The 16,764-nt window shown below is 38.2% G+C and overlaps 1 protein-coding gene and 1 long non-coding RNA gene across 4 annotated transcripts in view; one reads left to right on the top strand and one right to left on the bottom strand.

Moving 5' to 3' along the window:
• COG2 (component of oligomeric golgi complex 2) overlaps positions 1 to 16,637 on the top strand; it is a 57,402-nt gene extending 40,765 nt beyond the window's left edge. For both annotated transcript variants that reach the window (XM_045009194.1, XM_045009195.1), the window contains exons 10-18: positions 9 to 148; positions 3,958 to 4,019; positions 5,393 to 5,544; positions 6,381 to 6,581; positions 7,440 to 7,512; positions 8,049 to 8,191; positions 13,411 to 13,550; positions 14,230 to 14,410; positions 16,195 to 16,637. In XM_045009194.1, the coding sequence (XP_044865129.1) occupies positions 9 to 148; positions 3,958 to 4,019; positions 5,393 to 5,544; positions 6,381 to 6,581; positions 7,440 to 7,512; positions 8,049 to 8,191; positions 13,411 to 13,550; positions 14,230 to 14,410; positions 16,195 to 16,296 (1,194 nt within the window). In that variant the 3' untranslated portion in view covers positions 16,297 to 16,637. The remainder of the gene's footprint in view (positions 1 to 8; positions 149 to 3,957; positions 4,020 to 5,392; positions 5,545 to 6,380; positions 6,582 to 7,439; positions 7,513 to 8,048; positions 8,192 to 13,410; positions 13,551 to 14,229; positions 14,411 to 16,194) is intronic.
• Positions 344 to 1,143, bottom strand: LOC123366084. Of its 2 annotated transcripts, none has more exons than XR_006577911.1 (3): positions 1,008 to 1,143; positions 744 to 909; positions 344 to 523 (listed from the first exon to the last, which is right to left on the bottom strand). It is a non-coding gene; the product is annotated as an uncharacterized LOC123366084 (long non-coding RNA). The 2 variants fall into 2 exon arrangements; XR_006577912.1 differs by having other exon boundaries at positions 744 to 872.
• Positions 16,638 to 16,764: the final 127 nt, after the last annotated feature.

Raw genomic sequence — 16,764 nt, 5'->3', positions numbered from 1 at the left:
TCATACAGAAATACACTGTAAGCATGGATTTTATACAGAGATTTGAACGACAGTGTGGATCGCAGGCCAGCGTGAAAAGATTAAGATTGCATCCTGCCTACCACAGCTTTAACAATAAGTGGAATTTGCCTGTTTATTTCCAAATAAGGTCAGTATTTGATTTTTTTTACTTGTAAGGGAGGAAGCAAAAGTGACGTTTAGCCATGGCAAAAGAATGTAGCCCGCAGCCAAAGCTCCTCCATCCCTGGGAGCTGTACTTGTCATGTAAAAGCAACTGTCTTAAAATGTAGAAGAAGCCAAAATGTAAATAAATCTGAAGAAAAAGCATGGATACTGCAACTGGTTACCAGGGCATGTAATTATTTTATACTGCTTTCACTGAGTTAGACAAGCCAGAAAAACAGCTACAGTTATATTGAAGTTGGTACAGAATCTCACTGCTGATATGACTGCCAGGGACTGGTCTAGATTAGTTTTCAAACTGTGTGCATCTTCTATAGCTCAGTCTCTGCTTATCTTCCTCCTGGAATTAGAAAGAATGTAGATTTAATAGAACTTTTGCAAGGCTGGTGGAATGCTTAATAAACTTGCTATCGTGGTAGAGTTCTGTTTTTTAAAAGCTCTAAAATAAAGGGTTGAATATCATATCAGTTAATCTGCCACTGATGGGTTAGATGTACCTCTAACCCCTTCTCTCATTTCACTGAGTGTACCTCCATAGGTGTTAGGTCTCATGACTTTACCTTGTCTGGTGTGGAATCCTGCAATTCTCCACTCTTAGACCAGGTCCTGGGCTAAAGTAGCCTGTGTACCAGCTATGGTTATTCAGCAGATCCAGTTGGACTCAGTGCATGCAGTTTTCCCTTCTGGAGCTTATGATTAGAGGTAAACACAGTGGATCAAAAGAGCCTTTAAAAATAAATAGTTGTGTAATCTTAACAGTAAGAATGAAGTATAGCATAAGAGTTATGGGATTTGTAAAATAAAGGTCTACACACATCTCTTACCTAGAGGCTTGTCATTCCTTGGCAGAGAACTTGGGCATGTCTCTCTTTATTGTCTCCCAAGAACAGTGTCCCTTCCTTGAGAGTGTCAGTTTCATCCCACCAGAAGCTCTTTGTCTCAGATTATCTCCTATATTTACAGCCTCCCCCCCCCAAGCTAGGCCATTTAGCTCAGATGGTAAGAGGCGTGAATGGCCCTTGCATAATCTCTTAAATATCCACCTATGGGTGCCTGTCCAAAGTCCTTGTTGTATGCAGTGTTGTAGTAGCTATTTTGGTCCCAGAATATTAGAGAGACAAGGTGGGTCAGGTAATATCTTTTATTGGTGAACTTTTGTTGGTGAAAGAGTCAAGCTTTTGAGCTTACACCGAGCTCTTCTTCAGGTCTGGGAAAGGTATTCAGTGTCTTAGCTAAGTATAAGGTGGAAGTGATGGTTTAGCGTAAGTAGCTAACGTACATTTTGAAGGACCATTCAAAGTGAAGTGTTCCATTATCACCACTCCAGTCATAGAGCGGAAAGGGGGAAGAAAAAAAAGCTGTGCAGGGGATTAAGTAGGTTACAGGTGGTTTTAATAAGCCATAAATCCAGTGACTCTGTTCAGTCTGTGATTTTTAGTATCTAACAGAGTTATCAATTTAAGATGCCAGGCTCATCTTTTGAAGGTATTGTGCAGGTTTCCTTTGAGGATGAGGACTGAGAGGTCAGATGTAGAGTTATTGGGTGTTTTTGTCTTGTATCATTTTTCTGTGAGACAAGGTGGGTGAGGTAATATCTTTTATTGGGCCAACTTCTTGTGATGAGAGAGACAAGTTTTTGAGCCACACAGAGCTGCTTTTCAGGTGTACAATCATTTTTCTGTGCAAGTACATTTGCTAGTGTGGTGATTGTCTCATTTCACCCACATAGTTGTTGTTGGGGGTATTTAGTGCACTGGATGAGGTACGACACATGTTGTGATAGACATGTGTAGGACCCATGGATTTTGAATGCCTTTGTTCACTTTCCTGCCTATCTACAGTCAGCTTCTTGACTTAACCCCATGTTTTACTACAGCAGACCTGAGCAACAATCAGACAAGCAATTCTGGTCATATGTTTCCTGTACAACAAAAATGAGTTTTGCAATGCCACTTCTATAGAACTGAAAAGAAACATCAGACTATTGCTTCTTTTTGAAAATGCTTTGACTGTGATACAATTCAACTCAGATGGACTTCTCTCTGGTTTTAAAAAAACATTACATACTCTGTTTTCAGCATTTTTCTTAGATCTCTGTGCTTTTGTTCAAGATTGCTCCTTTGGCTTAAAGCCCAAATTTTTAAAAGATGATAAATTTGCTTCCATACCACCTCTACATATTGAAACTTTGTGACAGGATTGAGAAATAATTTTGAATATTTTATTTTGAACATTTTTATCACACGAGCTATGAAAATAATATTAACCGATTACGTAAAATCAGATAATTTATCTACATCAGGGAAATTTATGCTTTAAAATGCCTTTTGGTTTAGGTAAAGCTTTGAAATATAGTCTCGCACTCATTAAATAGGAATTTTGTTGAAATCGTCATATTGGAATCTCATACTTTTTCTAATTTACATAAAGTTAAGGCTCCTGTTGATTTCCCCGCCCCCCCTGCACATCTAGCATTATGAAAAGAACAACATGGAGGGAGGAGTTGGTGGGGTGAGATGAGATACATAAATGTGTTATCCTTCTGCATCATTGCAAGTTCGGCAGTGATTCATAGATCATAAGTCCAGAAGTGACCATTTTGATCGTATAGTCTGACGTCCTGTATAACACAGGCCATAGGACTTCATGATATCAGATTCGGGTAGCTGTTCATTGTCATATTTCTTGTTCTTAGTCTGAAAGTATTCTTCACAAATTGCTAATTAATAAGAGTGATAGATCAGTGTTGGGAATAGTACTTAATTTTTTAACACTCCGAGATCATTTGTTTATATACCTGTTGTGATGGGAAAATGGGAATTCCCATTTTCCCATCACACTAGTCTGTCTAGTCCACTAGTTTATCTCTGGCAGTAGACAATAAAAGATGCTTCAGAGAAGAAGGTAAAAGAAACCGTATAGTGGACAATTATAGGGTTTTGTGAAACTTCTTTGGAAATAGCTGTGATGCAATAGCAGCAAAAAGAGGGGAAGCCAGTGACAAAGAAGTCCTCTTGTGAGCAAAACTAAAACAACAGCTTTGCTTCAGGACAGTTTAAAAATATTTTGGTATTAACCTTATTTAACCAACACTCTCCTGAAAATTGCAGTGCAGGATCTGTCTAGTGTATTGTACAGATACGTATCTTTAAGCTGTGCACTCTGTTAAGGTAATGTATGTTGAAACAGACGAGAACTGAAAGTTTTCAGTACTAAATTTAGCTTTTATAACCCCTAAAGTTTTTTGTAGTTTTTGTTTTTTTGTTTTAATGAGGTCAAGGCATCCTGGGAGGAACTATTGATTTTTATCAGGTACAGAACTGTTTGCGGAACCTTGTGCCACTCGCTGGTCATTAGCAAACATGCAGAAAGCTACAGGCACCATGATCATGTGACCTTCCTGAAGGTTAACTAAAGTAAATGTAAGAAGTGAGACAAGGTGTTGACTTTTTCAGTGTGAAAGCAATAAAATAAACAAGTTTAGTGTTCCTTACTAAAACTATAGACACTGAAAAGTCCTTAAACTTGCTGCTTTTTACAGGATGTTTAAGATTATAACTTTCATCTCTTTCCCACTTCATTTCTGCTTGGAAAATTCCATATTGTTTCTCTTTTAAATGCTTTCCAGTTAGGATCAAACTAAGTAAAAACAAAAAAAAACCCCAAACAAAAGCCACACCTTCTTTCTTTATATAGCTGATAGCATAAGGCGTGTTTAGACACCAGTTTAAATAATTTGTGACTTATTGAACAATATTTGTTTCTTTCTGTCAGATTTAGAGAGGTAGCAGGAGCCTTAGAAGCTGCGCTTTCAGATAGCCTAGAAGAGGCACCAGGTAAACTTCCTTTACTAAAACTTGTAGATTTTATCGTATAAATAAAACTGTTTCCTGGTAGTGATGGTAATTGTCTGTTAGAGTAATCAGTCACACACCGCTTTAGATCTTCAAATAATGTCCGTCTTTTTACCGGCAAGTCATTACTACAAATAGTGGTACCTGGTTTATACAAATGAGATGAGGGATCTAAATTACTGTAGGTCTCCTAGAAGATGCAATTAAAAATTATGCCATGCTATTGGAACGAACATCTTGCTTTCATAACTGTAGTGTTCTGAATAGGAGAGGAAGAAATGACCATTTCTAAGCAGCAAATGCACTTATTACTCTCAGCGATATTAGCATCAACTCTAGGAGTCATTTGTCTGCTACCCTGGCCAGAAATTAGGCAGTAGCAATGAATTCATATCTATTGAGTGAATTAGGAGACTGGAGCAGTGAATTTATAATCAATTGAGTGAATTAGGAGGCAGAACATATTAAATGAGAATAGAGGAAAAGGACTGGTGCTGTGGTAAGAGCCAGGAGAGAAACATACAGTGCCTTTAAAAGAAACATTAAAGGCAGTGAAAGTGGTTTTTTATTTTTTTAAATGGAATTAGTCTCTATAATCTGTATGAAACAAACTTTCTAAGCATAGGGCTAAAGATTATGAGAAAACAGGACAGTAGAATTGGAGATAAGGGGCACATTGCTTTTATTTCTAGGATTTATGCATTAATCTTAGAAACTAAATGAAAAGTATTTACAGATTGAGAGCTAAGTACTGTTAATTTGCAAACTGTATAATTCTGTTGCCAAAACTACTTAAAAAGCATTCATGTAATTATAGCTGTTGCGTATTGAACTTAACACTCCTTTACTACCAAATGATGATAACAGCTGCCGTTTATTGCATTGTGTTGTCAGGACATAGAACAGTTGCTGCTCTGATTGGCAACTTTCATGCACTCAGTCAACTTAGTAACTTTTTTAATGTGCCTTGTGAAACCTGATAAGATAACATTGCATAAATGTGCAACACAAAGGTGATATAAGAATCTTGCCCTTAGTTCAACTACATTGTCTCTGTATTTACTGATTATCCACCTGATAGGAGAACTAAAACTAGTTCTGAAAATGTTAACGGACACTTGATCCAGGGGAAAGTAGGTCTGATATTAAAAATTTGGCTTTAAACAATTTTGGTAAACTATCTCGGTGGTGATGAAAATAATTTTGAAGTGATTTTTAAAGTTTGAAGTATTTTGATTAAAAAAAAGTAATAACAGTAAAAGTACAGTTCCATAAGCTTTGAAAAATAAGATTTTCAAAACAAGATCTTAAATCATGATTAGTAAATAACCATTATCCCCTAATTATTTTTTTAGTTGGAAGCTCATATTGCCTTTTGGCCACTCACATGGTATGGGTGAGTCTTCTGAAGTGTTGGTCAGATCAGATGTTTTTACCATTATTAGCACACCGCCTGTGGAAATTTACACTGCAAATTTTAGCACGCTACTCTGTGTTCATTAATGAGGTAAGAGAACTACATGCTTATGCCATTGATACTTATTGATTACATATACATACCAAATGAAAAGTGTTCAGTTTAAATCTATAACTTCTAATATATTAGTACCTTTTAGACTAAGAAATGTGTATCAAGTGCAGTTTAAATAAATCCTTAAAACTAAAAGAGATATTGCAACAAAATGTTAATGGTCATTGTCAGGAACTATCTTGAAACATTACTGATATGAAAAAGTGCTATAGACACACAACCCACTCAGAGTTGTCTCCTCTCAAATCATTATAATGGGACTGATACTTGGTGCTTCAATTCTTCTATGTTGTAAATGAAAAATGGCAGTGTTGTTGACAGCGTCACTTTACTGCTGGGGAAATCAGCCAGTGCAACCCCTAATGTTCACAGGTAACATTTTTAGGAGTGTGAAAATTGCAACATCCTTTGTGAAATGAAAAAGCATAGTCAAGTTCTTCTCCCAATCTCTGTAATCTAAACCAGACACAGTGGGTTTGATTGTCATCACCTCATTTTATGGACTTTGGCCCAAAGAACAGATTCTGTTACATAGATCTCTTTAAAGATATATTGTTTTTTTTTACACGTGAAGGTTCTGAGATGATGCTATACAATGTTAGATATTCGGAGGCCTTTTGTTAATATTAAAAAAAACACCTATGTAAGCCAAGTACAACAGGGCAGAAGAGAAACTTAGATGCTTATAACTTCTGCAAATGTTGTACTGTGTTGGGGAAAAAATTGATTAAGAATTTATACACTGCAATTGTGAGCTCAGCTGCAACTATTTTCTCAAAGACTGATGTTCATTTCTCACTTGGCTACTACAGCTTTTGCTCAGGCCCATCTCCAATGAAAGTACAAAGGACAACAAAAAATCTGTGGCAACCGGTAGCAAGGAATCCTCTGTAAACCCAAATCCCAGTGAGGACCAGGGAAATAGTGCTTCTCCAGAAACACAGCGTTTACCTTCTATATCCAATACTCAGTTGGTGTGTGTTGCTGCAGATCTGGATAGACTTAAGGAGCAGGTTAGTACATGCTACTATACATACGAGAACATTTTCATTGACCACATGTCAATATTGTTTGCATATTGTTCACAACATCTTAAATATTTACCAGTGCTAAAACTAGCATAATTGAAGTATGGGAGGTATCACAAGCAACAAAGCTTTAGGGAGACTGTGTTGTTTTTATTCAGATAAGGTCTGTTACAGAGATACCAGTCCAGGTACAGGGAATTAAGGAGTCCAGTTTTTCAGTAAAATGAATTTTTCAGCAGTTCTTGCACTGATTGCTGAAACCAGATTTTTCCATTCACTTTTGGCACCAGCTAGCACTGCCCCAGTCTTGCACTTCTCCTTGTGTGAATGATGAACAGCAAGGACCTGGTGTCCAGAAGCGCAGTGCAAAATCAGGCTTAATGTTTTGAGCTATTTCTGGTTTAAACAAATATTTACTGTTTTAACCTTTGAGCCTCAGCAAGATTTTACTGGTAGCAATGAGTTTAAAGTATAATTATAAATCTCACAGGTGGCTTGCATTTTACAGATCTGCTTAGAGGGTCTCCTGAGCTTTTGATTAAACTGAACTTCCTAAAACCTTTGAAGGAGCAAGCTTGTTATCTGAGTAATACTGTTTCATTAATTCTAAATGTTTTGCCTTGAAGGACCATGGTTGGGGGAGGGCACCAAATGCTTAATGCCGTTTTCTCAGGTATATCATGTGTTCTGGTCTTCTTGATTCCCATCTAATAGTCAGTAAAAATATACCCAGTATTTAAACATAAGACTCTCCTTTTAACGCATGGGAGATTTTCAGACCTTGAGAGCATAAACCCATATATGTTTATAATAATGGTTGTATGCATATCTATTTTTGTTCAGCTTCCTGAACTCTTGGAAATTATCAGACCAAAACTTGAAATGATTGGCTTCAAGAATATATCCTGTATCACAGGTAAAGCTGGGAGTTTGATTTTAGACATTTTGGGAAACAAAGGGAAAACATTATATATATGTATATTCTTGTGATATTTACAAGTAAGAGTTTAAAAAAAAAAACCTATACCATTTGACAGTTCTTTAAAATGTAATTTGGACTAGAATAGTTAATTAGAAATAGCCCTGAGTGGGAGCTTCAGAGCTGGAAAAAATTCTACTGAACTTTGGGAGCGTTTGTATCTGAACCTGAACTTTGTGACTCTGCCTCATCTCTACTATTCCAACACTAGAAAGCAATGGATCTGATGAATGTCTCCCCTACCCCCTTTTTATTTTCTGGCTGTGAAATTGACTTTTAGTAGATATCTCCTAAACTGTGCAGTGTTAAATATAGGATTTGATTGCAGAAATAATATCAGAAATGTCTTTGTTACAGTATATCTTGTTCTAGAATATGTATGGAGTGGGGAAGGGAAGGGTTGCACAAGTTTGCTTATGTTTGGGGCTTGGCAGTGTAGCTTAGTTTCAACTTCAACATTTGTAATTCAACAGGAGCCTTGGAAGACTCTCAGGCTTCTTTATCAGCCTCCATGCCTACCTTGAGTAATAAGATTATTCAGGATTTGAGTGAGTCCTGCTTCAGTTATCTGAAAAGCGCACTAGAAGTACCAAGACACTATAGAAGAACCAATAAGGTCAGTGCTGATCTCATGTGAAAAGAAGTGCTCTCATGAAAGGCTTAGGCTGTGAATACAACCAGCTGATGTACCACACCTACCTATAACTGCTTGCAAATACCCCTACTTTGTGACTGTTTAATTCCTGCCACCATTTCATTCTTGCCACACTCAAGAGAACTTTTTAATATGGTCTTTAAGTAAAATATCACACTTAGCTCTTTGAAGTGTGACAATAGTTGCTAAAACCTGCTGTCACCCTTAGGTGTCCTAAAGAATAGTTGGTTTCAAGTGGCAAGTGCCCTTGAGGCAAAACACCACTGCAACTGTTGGCACCATTGTCAGGGCAGATTGGAAACAACATGGAAACTGACCTGCCTCTCATGCTTAGATTTGGTCCTGTTCCCCATAGTCCCCTCACCTATCTCGCCCTAAGTCCGAGTTGTAAGCACATTGGCTAGGTATGATGATGAAACTGCTGCTGTTTGTATCTGTTTTGTGGACAAATAGAGAGCTTTAGTAACTGATGCTGTCAAGTCTGTTCATTTCATGAATCTATTTTCTTTTGGGTGGGGGGGAAGTTACTATTAACTGGAGGGGATGCTGCTGTTTAGGCAATAGTTTATCACTTAATTAGTTTATTGCAATGGCTACCAGGTATCTTGTTTTTCAAAGACTCGTTTCCGTCATGTAAGTGATATAAAAATAATGTTAAGGCTGATTAAAACAACCCTTGCAGTGACCTGGCTGTTCTGTTCTGTTAGTATCTTTGTATTAGCATCTTTCTGACCTGATGTCATAGAAACATAGAATATCAGGGTTGGAAGGGACCTCAGGAGGTCATCTAGTCCAACCCCCTGCTCAAAGCAGGACCCAATCCCCAACTAAATCAAAGCAAATCATATAGTAGAGGTGCAGTGACTATGTAGGTTAATGAATTATTTTATTTGTACTGCCTGATTTTCAGTAGTTTTGAATATCTGCAGCTTTCATTGGCTCCAGTGGAAGCTACAGATTCCCTAGCACCTCTGAAAATCAAACCCTGAACAGTAGCTCTCTCTCAGCCTTCGCCGCTAAATCCTTACTTTGTAGGTTAAATATTGATCTAAATTCTGGGACTTCAGTTTCCTCTTTTGAAATCTGTTTTGCGATTCCTGGCTTGGGCAAACACCAGAGACTAACAGAAGGAGCCCCTTAATAGCTCTTGCCTGAAGAGAAGATGCTTCTTCCAAATGTCCTAGTACTGCATTGCAGCAACCACTTTGAGTACAAACTTATAAACGTCTGGTTCAGAAATTTTGAGTATTACCAAGTGGGCAATAGAGAGATATTGCTTGAAATCATATTTATTTTTCTGTTGTTCCTCTTTAATTCTATTTCAAAGGAAGGGGGGTGGGTGTGTGTATAATATACAAATATATTTTATTATAGGCAGGCCTGGTATCACCACCTATTAAGATTGCCAGGCACTGCCCATTATAAAACCGTATTTTTAACTAGTTATTACTTTTGTTAAACTTAAAACATTCGGGCTGAAATTTTCCCTGCCAGGTGTCTTTCTCAAGCTGAATTTTGTTTGTTTGTTTAAGTTTCAGCCAAACAAGTTCAGCTGTTTCAGAGAATTGAGGCTAGGGAAAAATAACATTTTGACCATATTAAAAATATATATATATATCTGGCCACCTTTTCTTTGTGAAATTCTAGTACGCCCATGCTTTGGAACAGAAGCTTGAAATTTAGCAGGAGGGTGGCCTTTGTGTCAGACATGTCCCTTTTGCTGTTTCTGTGAAAATCCACCCAAATTTGGCCAATTTATAAATCTTTGAAAAATCTGCCTGTTATGACACTTGAGAGCTCAGCAGCTAAAATCTCTGACAGTTATGTGCACACTGAGCATGCTTGAGCCACTCTCAGCTCCTAGCACTGACCAAACTACGCTATGTCATCCCTGCAATGGGACGGAGCATGGTCAGGATAGTGACTGCTCAGAAGGATTTTCTCAGTAATTACTGATCTTGACCAAGGTGAGGGCAGGCACCCGAACTGAGAGCAGGGAGCCTGTCTCCCCTGTGCTCTGTGACCTTCCTGCTGGTACCAGCATGGAAGAGGAAACTATCTAACTGGAATGCAGAGAGGATGAGAGCAGGACTTGTAGGGGGAGGGACGGGAGTAGATTGGGACTTGGGAAAGAGGGGGACTGAAATTGAATGGGGGAGGTAGTGGAGGGAGACTGGAGTTGGCTGGAAAGGTGACTGGGAACTACTGGGGTAGGAGTAAAGATGGATCTGGTAAGGACCTGCAAAGCTGGGAGAAAACTGGGACAAGGAGTTGGGGGAGTGGAAGAGGGTGTGGCTGGAATAGGTGGGAGACTGAGATTGAATGAGGAACCTGGGGAGGAAGATTATGTGAGAAGTAAGAAGGAGGGAACTGGGACTGGTGGGGCAAGGAGACTGGGGATGGGGAAGAGACTGGGAATTGGACAGGAAGTCCAGAGGGGAAGTTTGAGAGAGGAGGGAAGAAGGCTGGTCCAGGGTACTGGCTGGCAGAATGGATTGATTTAAATCAGCAATTAAATTATTTAAGTCACCAAGTGGAAAGCCTCGATTTAAATCATCAATTTTAATCAACTTTTCCATTTGTACTTCACTTATTTTCTAAAGAGAGGTGCATTCTCATTGGTTGGCATAACCATTAAAACATAAGAACGGCCATACTGGGTTAGACCAAAGGTCCATCTAGCCCAGTATCCTGTCTTCCAACTGTGGCCAAAGCTGGGTGCTTCAGAGGGCATTAATAGAACAGATGATCATCAAGTGATCCATCCCCCCATTGCCCATTCCCAACTTCTGGCAAACAGAGGCTAGGGACACCATCTCTGCCCATCCTGGCTAATAGCCAGTGATAGACCTATCCTCCATGAACTTATCTAGTTCTTTTTGGAATCCTGTTAGTGTCATGGCCTTCACAACATCCTCTGTTGATTTACTACTGAATAGAGCCTTCATTATATTTGGTGCATCTTTTTGCTACCTAGGATAGTACTATATACATTTATTTACACATTTATATAGCTTATTATTTTCAGATTTTTTTAAATCGTACATTTTAGTGTGTTAGAAAATGGTGAATCATATATTGCTTATTTTTTAGATAATTCAGCTTTTGCTCATGATTTCTGTCAAGCTGTATTAGGATGGTAACTGGAATTTAATTAAGCATAAAACAGCATATGCAATGTATTTTTATTAAAATGTTTATGTAAAATGTTTTGGATCCCTGAACTTCTTAACAAAATGTTTCATATACAGCTAAATGATTTATTAAATAGAGGGGTTAACTATAATCAGTGAATTACATTGATTATTTCAGGTCAGCCTGGAAAAATTTTTGAATATGCCTAAGTGAAAATGAATGGAGCATAAGTTCCTACTCACTCTTGAAAATGACAGTCTCCTAAGTTACTTAATTGCCTTCAGACTTTTAAAACGAGTAAATCTCATCCCCTCCCTCCTCATTTTTATTCATAGACTGAAAGAGAGAGAGAAGTTTTCCTACTTTTCAACTCCCAAATGATTTTTCCACTTTGAATGAATTAGCGCAAATGAAGAAAATATTCTTTGTGCCTTCAGAAGCAACTACTGTTGTCAATAGCTGGTTTAGCACTTCCAACACTGATTCCTGGTGCTTATCACTGAACTGGGGGAAGTCACTAGCTGTGACTGTCTTTAAATTGCAGTCTGAGCCACTCCGAGCTTTTCTTTTTTAAAAATCTGATTTAAATACAAAATTAGATTTTTATTTTTATTTAAAAAATCAATGATTTTTATCCATCTTGCTAGCAGGAGACTTGGTTTCATTTCCTGTGTGACCTTGGGCAAAACATTTAATCATTCTCAGTTGCCTCTCTGAAAAATGGGGGTTTGCCAGAGGTGCTGTAAGGATAAATACACTAAAAAGTGTGAGGCACTCATATGCTATGGTAATGGGGGCCATATAAGTATCTAAGACTAGGGCTGGCTGGTCCAGGAGAGTAGGACTGGGATGAGGAGCCAGGGGTAGGGAAGAGACAGGACTGGGACAAGTTGGGGGCATGGGGCAGAAGGGATCAAGCCTGCGGAAACTCACAAAATTCTGTGTCTATTAGAGCACACTCCCTTCCAGAGCCTGGAATGGAACCAAAATTCCCAAGTCTCACCATTACTGTGCTGTCAGCAAATATCTGTGAAATCCCCTGACATCGTCTCTCATCCCCCTCTAGTCTGGTCCAGATAGAGGATGACTATCTACTACTGCTACCTGTCACTCCATTAGCTCAAGTGGCAGAAGTCTGTAGTCTGGATCCAAGGTTGACCCATGTACATGTCATTAAGATGCCACGTGATGGAATTTATTAAATGGCTGCTTCTTGATCTTGGGGAAGATTAATGTGGTGTTTCCAAAAACACGTAGTGGAACAGATACCTTGACCATTGAGGGAAAAGAAGTGTTCTGGTAAGGTTGCAAATGTGCAGCAGTGTCTGGGCAATTCCTGAGTCACAAGATTGCAGAAGTTGCATGGAGTGTACATCATCACGTGGGGATTGCTGAGTACAGGCTGACTTGCCTCAATATGCAAATTGTGGGATATACATACAGCTGCCTAAGTGACTACTGACTCTTGCCAGTTACATCTTTTCCTGTTCACAAAACTAGGAGATTCAATGGCAAAGACTCTGTTAAAGCAGAGTGAGGGTTGCTTGGTGATGTGTCGTTCCCTTGCAGAACGCTGAGTTGAGCAAAACTCAAACTTCTGAAAACCAGGAAATGCAGAGTTAAGGTTGCCCATGAAGTCTCAACTCTGCCCTCTTTCAGCAATGTCCCAGTACTCCCTATTAACACACGCATTTATTCTGCCACCTCACAGTTGCTGAAATGTACACACACTTCACCTCCCTTTACCAGCTATTCACTCTCACCCACAGGAATCTGTCTAATGCTATTAAAGGACAGGGAGGGGAGGGAAAGGTTGCCTATGCCACTTTCCCTCTGTTCTCCTAGAGCTGATTTTCAGAAGTTTGAGTTTGGCTCAACTCAGCGTCCTGCAAGGAGATGACATATGCCCAAGCAGTATTAACATCATTTTTGCCATTGACTGTGCTTTGCATTTCACATGTGTGGTATATTTGACATTGGAATTCTTAAATAACAAGATATTTATCTGCTCTCTTCTCCACCTTGCTTCCTACATGATTTACCAGGAGGTGCCAACTAAAGCATCACCTTACGTTGACAGTGCTCTTAAACCTTTCTACCGACTGCAGAATGAGTACAAGGATATGTTGAAGCAACCCAGGATTCATCAGTGGTTGGAAAGCGCCTTATCTGAAAGCACACAAAAGTAAGTGAAAAGATAGTAGAATCATACAGAACAATCTTAGTGTTTGCCAAAACTGTTACCTTCACTCACCGGTCAGTTTTTTATTATTTGCAAAAACAAAGCAGGAATGTATTCCATTCTTAGCAAGGTATGTTCATAGGGAGGTAGTATGGTCTTGAGTATACCACATGCAGGACTGGGAGTCAGGAGACCCAAGTTCTGTTCACAGCTGTACTACTGACAAACTGTGTGACCTTGAGTGAAGCACTTAACCTCTGCTGTACTTTCCCCCTCTTTAAAATACATGTAATAGCTTACCCATCTTTTTAAAAAGCTTTTGAGATCTATGAATCAGTTGCTCTGTATAAGGGTTAAGTATTTTTATTGTTTCAGTAATTACTCATAGTTGAACATAAAAAAAACATTCAAGTATTGGATACTTCAAAGTGTTTGAAATCTAGAAATTACACTTATTCTGTGGGTGGGTAGAAAGACTGCTGGATAGTAAAGAGACATGTCTTGTCTTTAACACTGAGCTCTCTTCTCCAAACCTACCCCTATAAATATCCTGATGAGTGTGTGTCTCATTCTTCAGAAGAATACCATATTGTTTTGCATTTTTCTTGGATCAAATGGCGTATTGCCTGAAATCTCTACTTATGCAGGAACTTGATTCTCCATTAACACTCTCTTTACTCAGGTATTATGAAACTGTATCAGATGTTTTGAGCTCTGTAAAGAAAATGGAAGAGAGCCTGAAAAGACTCAAACAGGCCAGAAAAACTGTAATTCCAAACCAGGTTAATTCAAACGGGGGCATGAGTGATGATAACAAAATCAGACTACAGTTGGCCCTGGATGTTGAGTACTTTGGAGACCAGGTAAGTTGGAAGAGAAAAATCTACTTATTAAAGGGTTATCACTAGCTATTTCTTGTGAACCAGTCTTAGTTGTTTACAGTTTTGTTCAGGTCTGCTAGAAAAGGTTGCATGCAAATGCCTGTATTAGTCTGACTTCCATTATAGCTTATCTCTTAAGCGTAAAGCAATTCTCAATTACCACAAATAAAAACTAAAATAATGTATTACACTTTTCCGCTTTATTCATTTAATTATATGGGTTGGGAAGAAGTCTTGCATTTCTTTGTTCAAATTCATTTCAGTGATCTTCAGAACTTTCTGTTGTGAGAAAGAAGCATAAGAAGAGAAATAAGCCTCTTGTATGGTCAGAGTCTAGAGCCAGAGCAAGGATTTCCTTCATTCTAATTTTGGCTTTGACCCAGCAACTCTTGTGGCCCTGAGAACATTTAACACCCTCTGCCTTGGTTTCCTCATGTGTTGCCAATCTTACTTGAATTACTACATGAGGAGTAGTTAATCTTTTTGAAGGGCTGTGAAAATGCCAGCAAAGCAGTAACTAGTACAATACTTAAACTTGATTCCCTTTTAAAATAACATAATGCCAAATATAAAACAAAAGCTTTCTGCAGTTCCCATTGGCTGGGAATGGCAAACCGCGGCCACTGGGAACTGTGGGCGGCCGTGCTTGCGGACGGTCAGTGTAAACAAACTGTCTCACAGCTCGCCAGAGGATTACCCTGACGGGCCACAGGTTGCCCACCATTGCTCTAAAGTTTTACATTGTTTTGTTTTGGAGTGCAGTTATGTAACAAAAAATCTACGTTTGTAAGTTACACTTTCATGATAAAGATATTGCACTACAGTACTTGTATGAGGTCAATTGAAAAATACTATTTCTTTTGTTTATCATTTTTACAGTGCAAGTATTTGTAATAAAAAAAAAGTGAACACTGTACACTTTGTGTTCTGTGTTGCAATAGAAATCAATATATTTGAAAATAGAAAAACATCCAAAATATTTAATACATTTCAATTGCTATTCTATTAACAGTGATTAATCGTGATTTTTTTTAGTTAATTAGGTGAGTTAACTGCGATTAGTTACTGCAGTATCATCAGTTTTCACTCTGCCTCTCAGCGCAAGCTGAATTCAATTAGGAGTGTTCAGTTCATGCACACAGAGCATGTTTTAGATCAGATCCTCTATAATGATTGAGAAGATCAATTTGAAAATTATCCATTGTTACAGTAGAACAAAATAAGCACCTTAGAATTATTTCAGTAGTTTAAGTAATAGTTTCTCATCACACGAGGCACACTTGTCAAAATATGAGAATTAGCTCTCTGAGACATAAGTGGTAAGTTTGCTAGATAAACTTTATAGTGATCATTAGCAACAGGCAGCCTGGAAAACTGCTAAATATTTGCTTGCAAAACATATATTAAATGAAAAGTCTTAACAAAAGCTGGATAGTCCTCTCTTTACAGAGATGAACACGTATAATAAAGGACTTCGCTTTGTCAGCACACAACAAAACATGATAGCTCAGTGGTTTGAGCATTGGCCTGCTAAACCCAGGGTTGTGAGTTCAATCCTTGAGGGGGGGCCATTTGGGGATTGGCCCTGCTTTGAGCAGGGGATTGGACTAGATGATCTCCTGAGGTCCCTTCCAACCTTAATAATCTATGATATGCTTCTTTTCTAGATTTTTACAGTAAAATAATGCAAACAAATAAGATGTCTACCTTATCCTACAAAAAATGTTAGACAACAATTTAACCCTGTCTTCTGTGACTTTTTTTAGATGCAAAAGATGGGATTACAGGCAAGCAACATAAAAAGCTTTTCAGCTCTTCTAGAGCTTGTTCTAGCTGCCAAGGATCAGACTACAGTGGAACAACCTTAAATATATTTGAAAACGTGATGAGAATGAACCAGGTCTCCAAAAACGGGAGGGAATTATATCCCTCTTCTTTCTTTTACCAAACACTATGTAGCAATGAAGTGCTTCCTAATGCATCTCCAGCAACAAGTCAATGCATCTTCTGTCAAGATACCCAAAGACTTGTTTCAACAAAAAATTACAAGAGAGCATTCAGTGTAGTTTTCCATTGTATGGAAGGCAGTTAAAAACATTCTAAACTTTCTACTTTAGATTAAAAGCAAAGCAAATGTTTTTATTTTTATTGTAAATCTTAGTGTGGAAGAACTGACTTAATGATTAAAATAAATATATAATAAATTGTCTTCCTAACCGTATCATTGAGTGGGGGAAGGAATCGTGCAGTGGAGTACATGGGTTTAGGAGTTTTGCATCAAAATGTTTAAATTCTGAGTCATCTTCAAACTTAATTTTCAAATGGTAGTCCTATGT

The sequence above is a fragment of the Mauremys mutica genome, chromosome 3 (assembly GCF_020497125.1).
Source record: "Mauremys mutica isolate MM-2020 ecotype Southern chromosome 3, ASM2049712v1, whole genome shotgun sequence".
Taxonomy (NCBI): Eukaryota; Metazoa; Chordata; order Testudines; family Geoemydidae; genus Mauremys; species Mauremys mutica.
The sequence above is the reverse complement of the archived record's forward strand: the minus strand, read 5'-3'. Positions and strand labels throughout refer to the sequence as shown.